We start from the raw sequence: 11,416 nt of genomic DNA, 5'->3' as shown, positions 1-11,416 counted from the left end.
TAAAAATCTTTAAAATTAATTATAATTAAATTAATATAATAAATATTTTATCTATTTAAAAGGTTTTATGTAATTACTAATTTCTTTTAGTTAAAAGTCAGGCTTTTTTACCCTATAGCTTAAGCGATTACCCTGTAGCCTGACTGGTAGCTGTATTAGCCTACTTTAGGCTAAGTACATTACAGAGTAAAGGGGATTCATACTTGTTGCCCCCCACTGTACTCCATATTCCGAGATCTGATCGACCCACCACAACTAGGCTAATAGTGGTACCATTTAAATCTATGCCGCCTGTGACATCATGTATGGATATCGTACCACCAACAATAGGCACACCTTCTTTCATCCTACCAAGACCTTTTTGGAATTACCAGAAATCTGCATAGCAGACGGGTGATTATGGGGGCCAGGGCTGCAGCCTTATTGGGCACGAAGTGGTGGTAGACATTGCGCTGGTTTCCAGAGAGAAGTTATTCAATTACACAAGTAACTTCAACGAAAATTCTTGGTAATACCTTAGTGCAGTGCCCAGCATAGTAGACAAGCTGACAGAGTAAATCGCCAGAGTCAGTCGCAGCGACACTTCCAAAGCCAAACATCTCATCCCCCATCATCAACAGGCATACATATTCGGAGCAAAACCGGAGTTTAGCTGCGAAAGTCATCATAATACTTTCTTACATAAATTGTATTGATTATGATTCCTTCCTGTACCCGCTCGGAGGCGTTGTCCCTCACAGCCTTGACTAACAGCCGATCTGGCGCCTCGACTCCAATATCATATTCTTCAGCAAAGAGTCTTGCCAAGAGCCTGACCATAAGTCAACCTTCGTTTTTCGGTAAAGAAACCAAGTTCATTATTTCTGTTGCAGAGGCAGAATATGATGTCGCCGCTGATCTCAGGGCGAGCTTTCTGGATAGCTTTGGCTCCTACTCAGAGGCGAAACCCCAGCACCACGATGAACCTTTTAGCCAACTGCAATTCTTGTTGTCTTTTATAGACTTTGTCAATGACTCACTGCAGCAAGAGACGCGCCAAAGACGTGAAATCTTGGAAGTTCTTCGGGCATCCGTTCAGTGCGCTGAAGACACTGTGCTGGCTGGAAACGACGTTCATGTAATTGTTGGACAATTATCCATTCCCAGAAAAGATAAGAGGAACATTATCAGGGCTTTTTTCAGAGCAAAGTTCGTCTTGAAAGAGTCTAATGGTGCTCATGCCTCCCACCTGCTTCGGTCGAGCCTCGATGGACAATCGGTGGTTTACGCAGTCTTCGGAGGGCAGGGCAATGGCGACGACTACTTTGTGGAAATAATCGAGCTTTACGACACTTATCAACATATACTCGAGGGGCTTGTTCAGTCAGCTTCAGATCTGTTCCAACGTCTTTCATGCAGCGCAGATTTTATCGATTGCTTTCCTGAGGGAATGGACCTGATGTCTTGGCTAGGGAAAGAAAAAAACGCAACCGAGCCGTCAAAGTCTTACTTGCTGTCCGCACCGGTAAGCTTCCCGCTTATTACTTTGCTGCAACTTCTTCATTTCAAGGTCTCGCAAGAGCTCCTTGGGTGTGGCTTAGAGGAGATGCCAAAGTTCCTTGCCGGTGTGACGGGCCACTCACAAGGAATTATCGCGGCAGCGGCTATCTCTGCCGCAGATTCTTCAATCTCCCTTCACGTTATAGCCCTTCAAGCAATGACCTTGAGCCTTTCCTTGGGGGCCCGTATTCATCAGTCATATGGATTACGCACGTTACCACGAGCAATGGTTCAGAGCTGCTTAGCGGGGGAGCAGGAAATCCCTACCCCGATGCTTTCTGTTCGCGGGTTGAGCATGGAAAAATTGACGGCCGCGATCGTCGGGCTAAACAAACGCTTACCTGATACAGATGTACAAATGGAGGTGTGCCTCAAGAACGGTAACTTGAATTTCGTGGTGACCGGCGCCCCATTGTCACTTTATGCACTCTGCACCCATCTCGACCAAAAGTTCCCTGAAGTATCGAGCCCAGCAAAAAAGCCACTCGGGGTAGTCCATCAGTTCCTTCCGGCTGCTGCACCATATCATAATAGCTACTTCGCTGCCGCCGCAGCGAAGGCAATTGAGGACTGTCGGGAACTCAACTGGAGAGGATGCGATTTGAAACTTCCAGTCTTTTCGACTGTCAACGGATTAGACTTGCGAAGCCGCAGCGAGGCTAATATTGTACCTGATCTGATTCGAATGGTTGCTTGTGAAGCTGTTGACTGGCCTGCTGCATTGAACATGTCTGATGCTACGCATATCCTGGACTTCGGACCAGGAGGCACACAAGGTGTTGGGCCACTGGCACACTACCTCAAGGATGGCCGAGGAGTTCGCATTATACTGGCAACCGTGTCGAATGGGTCTAATGATGAGCTGGGATATAAACCGGACCTATTCGATCGTAGTCCTGGAGGCTATCAGCGAGTACTAGGTCATCAGTCCTGGGCTCATCGTTTCCGACCTACCCTTGTGCATTTCGAGGCGAGTAAGAAGCTCCTCGTTGACACGAGATTTACTAAGCTGTTCTTGCTACCCCCTATTATGGTGGCAGCCATGACTCCGACTACGTCGTCGTGGCAGTTTGTCGCCGCAACAATGAACGCTGGCTACCACGTTGAGCTGGCTTGTGGAGGTTTCCACGATGCTGCATCCCTCTCCGAGGCTATTGCGAATATTTCGAATAATGTTGATGCTGGAAGAGGTATCACTTGCAATGTGATTTATAGCAATCCTACTACTTTGCGATGGCAAATCACGGAATTACAGCGCTTGGTTGAGTCTGGTTATCACATTGATGGCCTGGCGATTGGCGCCGGTGTGCCCTCGCCAGACGTTGTACAGGAGTACGTTGAACGACTTCGTCTCCGTCACATCGCCTTGAAGCCAGGCTCGATCGAAGCCATTCAAAGAACGCTCGAAATTGCAAGGAGTCTAGAACCTCTACCTGTCGTTCTCCAATGGACAGGTGGCCGTGGTGGCGGCCACCATTCTGACCAAGACTTTCACTCCCCATTACGGCATATGTATGGCAGAATCCGGGCACATCCCAATGTCGTCCTGGTAGTTGGAAGCGGCTTTGGGAGCTCGGTTGAGACATTTGAATACCTCACAGGAGACTGGGCAACAGACATGGGCCTAGCGTCTATGCCAGTTGACGGCGTGCTTCTCGGTAGCCGTGTAATGGTGGCTAAAGAAGCAAAGACAAGCCCAGCAGCCAAGGCTGTCATTGTGGCAACCGACGGTGTCCAGGATAATGAATGGCAGGATGCATCTTCATGTGCTGCAGGCGGTATTCTATCTGTTGTTTCGGAAATGAGACAACCTATTCACAAGATTTCCACTCGCGCGGTTAGGCTATGGCACGAATTTGACCAGACCATCTTCTGTCTAAGTGCGGAGAAACGAGTGGCGGAGATTACTGCACGTCGCAACGAAATCATTCAAAGACTCAACTCTGACTATCACAAGGTATGGTTCGGATGCAGTGGGCCCAGCAAAGATCCTGTGGATCTTGATGAGATGACATATGGCGAAGTGCTCTATCGATTTGTCGATCTCACTTACGTCAGAGCCGAGAATCGATGGGTCCATCTATCATGGAGGAAACTTCTTTTTGATATGCTCGTTCGAACTTTAGGACGCTTGTCTCGAAGCGGCACCCCACGATCAGCAGTCTTGCTTAAACGACCCGAGGACCTAGATGACCCTTACACGACTCTGGCTTCCACACTGGCAGTAATACCAGAGGCCACCACACAGCTGATTGCTTATGAGGATGTCATGTACTTTCTGCAGAATTGCCGCCGACGTGGACAAAAGCCGGTACCATTCGTGCCAATTCTTGACGCAGACTTCGAAACATGGTTCAAGAAGGATTCCCTCTGGCAGTCCGAAGATCTCGCAGCGGTGCCGGATCAAGATGTAGGTCGTGTATGTATCTTGCACGGTCCTGTTGCGGCAAAATACTCGAAAACGGTCAACGAGCCAATCAGTGAGATACTGGGACAGATCCATGATGCATGGGTCGCCACGTTTCGCGAGACCTACTGCCATGGTCAGATCCCCAGTTTCGACCACTCCCCCCTGGACGCGACCAAGGTGGCAGATTACAATCATTATGATGGTCTCCCGGTATCTCATGCAAGCCATGGTATTCGTACCCTAGCACATTGGATTTCTTATATTAAGCAATGTTCCGATAAGAGACTGAGTTGGGCCAAGGTGCTGCTTACTCTTGAAAGAGTGAGAAAAGAGCGACGACTGGCCGCAAATCCATTTCTGGCCGTGGTTTCTGGCTTATGCAGCATGGACGTGCAAGTTACTGACAGTTCAGAGAGCAATATAAGAGGCGGATTTTCGTTCCTGATTCACCTTCCTGATCAAACTTTTCTCAAGGTAGTAGACTTGAGTTTGCAGCCATGTGGTAAAATTGTGATCGAGATCTGCCATCACCAGAGTGCACGGTATACGCCAACTACTGTCGCCTACTCCCTCTCATATCAACCTGGGCTTTCGACAATTGCGATTTCAGACTGTTGCGGTGACCAGCCTTCCAACATGAGGGACTTCTACCACAAAGTTTGGTTTGGGACAAGCCAGGGACCGGAAGGTGTTTCCATTTATGACGACTTCGAATGCGGACCATACACCGTTACCGCGGATGCCATCCGAGAGTACGATATGTGCACCGGGACGACTTCTTCTATGGCCAACGAGAATCGTACAACTTTAGAGGCTCCGCTTGACTTCTCTGTCGTGATAGCCTGGGAAGCCTTGGTGAAGCCACTCTTTAGCCGCGAGCTCGCAACAGATATGCTTAAGCTCCTCCATATCTCGAATCAGACAAGACTTTTGCCGGGTGAGTCTCTGCCTATACCTGGTGACACCCTGTACACCAAAGCTCTCGTCACCGAACTGGCAGTTCAATCTGCCGGAAAGATGGTTGAAGTTCGAGCCCGGATCTCCAGGGGTAAGGCTTGCATCTTGGAGATAGAAGCACGATTTCTCTTTATGGGAAATTATGAGGACTCGCATGGCTCGTTCCGGAGGTCGACCGTTCCCTCAGCTCAGCTTCTATTGAAAGACCAGATAAGTGTGGTTAGGCTGCACGAAAAGCCATGGTTTCAGCCTCTTACTTCCGTCCAAGAGCTTGTCGGCAAGCTGGTCGTTTTCGAACTCGAGCACTTCATATATTCTGATAGAGAAGGAAGACTTATAGAGCAACGAATCACTGGATATGCCGCGTCAGGTGGTAAGATTATCGGCAAATGTGACCTAGTCAGTCACGACGACAGTCATTTGGACCTGACCCGCAACTTTCTCAATGAACATTTGATCGCGCCTAGTCAGCCTACTCTCCTGAAGACGCCGGTTGATCTCCTCCACGGAGAGAAACTTATCCTCGTCGCTCCAGAGAAGGACCAGAGTATTGCATACGCCGCTGTGAGTGGCGACTTCAACCCGATCCACGTGGCCCCTGTCTTTGCCTGTCTGGCAGGCCTCCCACGCCCGATAGTGCATGGGATGCACATCAGTGCCGAGCTTCTACATGTTGCCTACACCTGGCTTTGCGGCGGAACACGGAGCATGCTGAGGAAGTCAAATGTCTCGTTTATATGCAAAGTTTATGAAAAAGATCGCCTTCGAGTCTCGTTCCGGCACATCGCCATGCATCGAGGATTGCGGGTCGTGCAGGTTGAAGTGCACAAAACGGCGACCGAGGAGTTGGTGCTCAAGGGCACGTACGAGATCGAACAGCCGTCCACAGCACTGGTATTTACGGGCCAGGGCAGCCAGACAAAGGGCATGGGGATGGAGCTGTATAGAAATAGCCCCGCAGCTAGACGAGTTTGGGACATAGCCGACGAGTACTTCCAACACGATTACGGTAACATAGATCCCAGTGGCATCTGGACCAGTCCCAAGCGCTCTGCCGATTTGCTGACAATACCGACCATCAGGATTTCGTATCACCGATATTGTTCGTAACGATCCTCGCTCCTTGACGGTGCACTTTGGCGGTGTAGCTGGCCGTCGCGTGCGTTCTAACTACATGGCTCTGGCTTCAGAACGCGTCGAATCAGATGGCCAAGTCTCAAAAGTGAAGTTGTTTCCCACAATCGACCAGTACACCACAAGTTACGCTTACACATCAGAATCTGGTCTGTTATCGTCCACCCAGTTTACTCAGCCTGCCATCGTTCTCATGCAGTTAGCCATCATAGCGGACTTGGAGGCTCGTCAGCTGGTTCCGGATAGTGTCGTCTATGCGGGGCATTCACTTGGGGAATTCTCAGCCTTAGTGGCCCTGGGTGGCATCATGGATCTCGAGACACTCATCTCCACAGTCTTTTACCGTGGGTTGGTCATGCAATCAGTTGTAGCATGTGACGATCTTGGCCGTTCCCAGTTCGCCATGTGTGCTATAGACCCGACTAGGGTATCCAAGGGTATGGATAACTGTCGAGAGAATTCCTGAAGCGCGGCCGATACGAAGCTAACTCGCTCATCAGAATTTGACGGAAGCAGGCTCTTGTCTCTCGTTTCTCGAGTTGCGGCCGAAGGGCAATGGCTTCTCGAGGTGGTCAACCATAATGTGGTCGATCTACAATACGTATGCGCCGGAGAGGTACACATCCCCACGATGCATGGCATCTTGAGCAAACATCATCGCACATATTGGCCAAGCAACACTAACTCAACCTTGTCAGACTCGCGCACTACACTGTTTAGGTGTCATTTTGGACCATATACATGATGCTGCACAGTCATTGCCGGTTCTCGATTCTATTAATCTCACTAGGGTTATCTCTCAATCCGTGGAGGAAGCAACACACCTCCCACCAACCATGACGCTGAGTCGCAGCAAAGCGGCTATCCCGTTGAAAGGGATAAACGTTCCCTTTCACTCCTCCTATCTACGCCCTGGCGTTGACGCTTTTCGAAAGTGTCTACAAAGATCCATCCTGGTTGAACATATCGATCCCGCCAAACTCGTTGGGCGCTATGTTCCCAATCTAACTGCCAAACCTTTTGAAGTGACGCATGAGTACTTTAAAGAAGTATTTCGCCTCACTGGCTCAATCCCGATAAGAAAAGCTTTGGAGACGGTATGTAACCATGGCACATCAAAGGCCCCCATATAGTGAACCAAAGTAGTTGCTAATTCCTACCTTCTGATAGTGGGACCGGCATATTAAACTGGTATAGAGAATCATACGAAATTATTTTTCTTCGTTGTCTTTTCTTTATGTCATTGCAAATGGTGAGATCTAAAGTTGTCGAGAAGTTCGCTCAATAGAAATATAAAAGTCGGAGGGGCGAAACAACATCATGGGTAGCCACACTTTAGTGGCAGCGATGCACTTCCATGTGCGACATCCCAGTACCAGTACCATATGAAAAGAGCTTTCGGGATTCTTGGAATAGATTGACCGGAGAAACCACGACTCGGCCCCAGCGCTCCAAAGGACATAGTCCGTTTGAGAACATGACATCGATTGACCTATAACGTTTCAAGTAGACCAACTGGTATTGTTTCTCGACTAGTGAATACGCAACTACTTTTTTGAAGAATAGAAAGATAAATGACAGAAGATATCAAGATGATGTTCGGCCGGTCCGATAGATCCTTCTCCGTATATGGTACGTGAGCCCCTTATCGACCACTCAAAGTACTGAGAATAGGTACGCCTTTGCTATGAGTTTTCTCGTCTACTTATAAGCCGTGTTGCCTGTTACCTCTCCCCCGCGCCAGATAGACCTGCAATTGCGATATCCTGTGGTCACCTGCTCTCGTATCACCAGCCCAACTCCATTGGGATTCTAGTCGGGCCATCGCATCACACAAACTGTGATGTTCTAGAAAGTGCTGTACCGCCTGGTAAGCGCTCTCAAGGGATCCCTGAATCCAGCCATGCACAGGACTGGCAGCCTCACCGGCGATATGGAGGTTACCATCAGCGGCCGGACGCGTCAGAAAGGGGTAAAGATTACGAAACTGGCCCGGTCCAAAGAATGCAAAAGCACCAGCAGCGTGAGGATCACGGTCCCAGGCGAAAGCATAGTGATCAAGATATGCAGCACGCAGGCCTTCGTACGTGACGCCGGGCACAGCGTGCAGCTCGGCCAGGTTGCGTAGCAGGAGCTCGACCAACCTTGCCTCGCCCAACGGAGATTCGTCACTGATCAGAGATGCGATGCGCTGGGCATCGCGCGCCCAGGTATACGAGCAAAGAAGCACGGCAGGCTGGTCTGGGGCTTCAGCAACCGAGGCGCAGGACGGATACACGCACACTCGGAGCGGCAGGTCAGTGTGCGCCTCGCCGCCCCGGTAGAGAGACCCATGGGGCCCGCGCCACCATGCGTGGGAGAACTTAATAGCGACTTTGGTCGCACTGTCGTATTGTAGGTAGTTGATTGCCTGTCTTTGCGCTGGGTGCAGCCCAGCTGAACGCAGATCCATACGTTGCAGCGCGGGCAGCGTCGTCGTCACGAACACGGTGTTATACTGTCGGGACGAGCTCTCGCCTTCGACCTGCACTAGCATGTTCATGATTGTCGCATCTGAACTCCTGCTGTCGTGTACGATACGTACCACGGCCTTGTTCAGCTTGCAAGGTTGGGAGATGGCCTCGCACATACGACTAATCAGCACGGCGCCGCCACCCTCGATCCGCCACCACGGCGTGGTATCTGAGTAGTCAAAGTCTAGTGCGTCTAAGACTGTCTCGCTGAAGGCCTGGTCGAACAGCCCTGTCGCTCTGAAGAGTCTTGTCAGTCTCGGCTCTTGATCACGTCAAGCCACAGGAATCGACGTACGAGGTCATGGATTCCATCCATTGGACAGTGTGAAAGTCGTATCCCCTAGTTCACGAGATAAGCCACGGGTCTCCATTTTCAGACATGGGATCAGTCGGTTCCTACATGATCTGCTGCAAGTACATGGAGGTACTCAAATGGTCGAACTCCATTAGTCTTTGGAATCCTTGGTCAAAGTTCTGTGCAAGAGCTGCGCAGTGCGGTTGAACAGCGTCTGCCAGAAGTTGCTGCGCACCGCGCTGGACTAACCTGTTGAGTAGAAAGAGTAAATAAATGAATAGTAGAACACAAGACGTAGAAGAAACAGTCCTACCGGTCCGGAACCAGACCACCATGAGATCGGCCGAGTTGGAAGATATCCTTGCGGTTTTGTGGGATGTTCGCTGCGAGGATGTTGTTGAACAAGTACGGGCGGTCAGTTTCAGTCTTGTAGTATGGACTCAACGGCACGTTCAGGTGTCGGAATAGGTGCATTATTCTGAAGAGCATCAGCATCTGAATGCCCAGGTTGGGGATCTCACTACCGTTGCATGTGGGTAGCCTCCGGGAAGCGCATTGCACCGACATCAAAGTAGTCGTCACTCCTGTCGCTAAAATAATGTGTCTTCACACGTCCACCTGCGCGGTTCGAAGCTTCGAGGATCTCATATGTCAGTCCTGGCATCTCCAAGCTATCCAAGAGCAGCGCGATGTACAAGCCAGAAACGCCTGCCCCAACGATGCAGATATGCAAAGGCTGCTGCTTGGTGCGAGCCTGATCTTGCCAGCAGGGCGAGGGCAGATCATTTCGGGTCATTTCATAGTCACAGGTGCGCTCCAGTTCGTTCTTGGAGCCCACTTTCCAGTCATGTTTCGACTGATGGTAGTGCGACAGCTCCCGGTAGACTTGGTCGCGCACTAGGCGGCGAGCCCATCTCTCTCGGTAGGAGAGCATATCTCGCAACTCTTGAGATGAATATAATAGCACCATACTAACCTAGATCAAAATACATCACGTTTTGTACTTTTATACGTATAGCATCCAGTGGTACTCGCGGTGGTGCCACCTTATGGTTCCACCCCTGTGGCGACCGACGAATATATATATCAGTTGGTTGAGGTTCAAATGCTCGGTTCGGTGACCTCTTTCTCCTCAATTTCCATCCACAACTGACTCTGCCTCTCACCATGTCAGCCCAACTTCCCACCCTTGATCTATCACAGTACACTTCGGGCACTGATATCCAGCGGCAGGCGTTTTGTCTTGAGCTCGTTGATGGACTACGACAGTTTGGTTTTGTGCGATGTGTCAACTACGGCATCAGTCCCACTGCAGTAAACCGGCTGTTCGACGTTGTACGTTCATGCCCATGCTCGGCTCCTCTCCTCTCCCCTTCATAATGGCAGAATGGCATCAGGCTTATGCTGCAAGCAGAGTAAGAAATTCTTCGACCTGTCCCATAATGAGAAGATGACGGCCGCTCATCCTGCGAGGCCCAACCCACACCGTGGATACAGCTTCGTTGGGCAGGAGATCACGTCAACTTTAAGTCGGCCTCGGCCGGGTGAGACTTCAGCGCCTCGCAAGATTGACATTAAGGAGAGTTTCGACCAAGGGTCGCCGCACGACCGCCTGTTCCCGAATATCTACCCGCAAGTAGCATCTCAGCCAGAGTTCCAGCCCACGTTGGACAGCTTCTTCGAAGCCTGCTATCAGACACACATGCGCATCCTAGACGCGCTAGCCATGGGCCTTGGACTGCCACTGGATCGTTTCTCAGCCTTGCATCAGCAGCAAGACAGTAGCGAGCTCCGGTTACTTCACTACCCAGCCGTATTGGCGGCGGATATCCAAGAGCAAGGCTTTAAGACGCGCATCTCAGAGCATACAGACGCAGGGAGCATCACCCTCCTTTTCCAAGATGACTGTGGCGGCCTAGAAATTGAAGACCAGCGGCCTGGACACGACGGTTTCATCGCTGTCTCCAGCCATCTTCCGACTGTTCTGATCAATGTTGGTGACTCCCTGCAGCACTGGACCAACGACAATATCCGTGCCGTGTGGCATCGGGTCACCCTGCCAAAGGACTTCGCCAAGGATGATTCCTCCAGCATCCTTCCCGCCAGGTACTCGGTAGCCTACTTTGGCAAGCCAGATAGAGATGCCTCGGTGGGCTGTTTTGAAGAGTTTGTATCGGCTGATTGTCCCGCCCGGTACAAAGATGTGTCGGCGTTGGAGTGGAATCAACGAACCCTTCTCAAGACATATTGATGGGTACCGGACGAGATCAGTATCATCCGGGGAATTCCGATCTTTGAAGATTCTAAATCCGATATTATTAAATGGAAAAAAATGAAACATGGCCTATTTCAGTTAAAAGAATATTATTGTTAAACAATCAACATGAAGAAATCGGTGGATGTCCGCCTGTGTAGACCCTCTTAACCTGTACAAGAGTAAAGGAACTTGGTTGAATACTGATGAAAATGAGACCGGCTAACCGGATGACCGAAATACCAGTCAGAGAGCTGTTTCACCACTACAACAAGCTCTTAGATAAGTCATTACTGAACAGATAGAAATATGGT

The 11,416-nt window shown here is 50.2% G+C and overlaps 3 protein-coding genes across 3 annotated transcripts; 2 read left to right on the top strand and 1 right to left on the bottom strand.

The window, feature by feature from the left end:
- Positions 1-697: 697 nt before the first annotated feature.
- FSUBG_13997 (fatty acid synthase subunit beta) lies at positions 698-6,506 on the top strand (the record flags this gene model as incomplete). The annotated part of the gene is made up of 3 exons (XM_036678945.1): positions 698-1,504; positions 1,550-6,008; positions 6,055-6,506. The coding sequence occupies 3 exons, from the start codon at positions 698-700 to the stop codon at positions 6,504-6,506; spliced, it is 5,718 nt and encodes a 1,905-aa protein (XP_036530543.1).
- A 1,239-nt stretch (positions 6,507-7,745) lies between these two features.
- FSUBG_13996 (l-amino acid oxidase) lies at positions 7,746-9,818 on the bottom strand (the record flags this gene model as incomplete). The annotated part of the gene is made up of 6 exons (XM_036678944.1): positions 7,746-8,564; positions 8,625-8,790; positions 8,849-8,893; positions 8,954-9,097; positions 9,162-9,326; positions 9,373-9,818. The coding sequence occupies 6 exons, from the start codon at positions 9,816-9,818 to the stop codon at positions 7,746-7,748; spliced, it is 1,785 nt and encodes a 594-aa protein (XP_036530542.1).
- Positions 9,819-10,015: 197 nt separating this feature from the next.
- On the top strand, positions 10,016-11,099 carry FSUBG_13995 (gibberellin 20-oxidase; the record flags this gene model as incomplete). Its single annotated transcript, XM_036678943.1, has 2 exons — positions 10,016-10,183; positions 10,263-11,099. 2 exons carry the CDS (start codon positions 10,016-10,018, stop codon positions 11,097-11,099), a joined length of 1,005 nt encoding a protein of 334 aa, XP_036530541.1.
- Positions 11,100-11,416: the final 317 nt, after the last annotated feature.

Source organism: Fusarium subglutinans (assembly GCF_013396075.1).
Source record: "Fusarium subglutinans strain NRRL 66333 chromosome Unknown NRRL66333_c0000457, whole genome shotgun sequence".
Taxonomy (NCBI): domain Eukaryota; kingdom Fungi; phylum Ascomycota; class Sordariomycetes; order Hypocreales; family Nectriaceae; genus Fusarium; species Fusarium subglutinans.
Note: the sequence above shows the minus strand (reverse complement) of the source record. Positions and strands in the feature narration are given on the sequence as shown.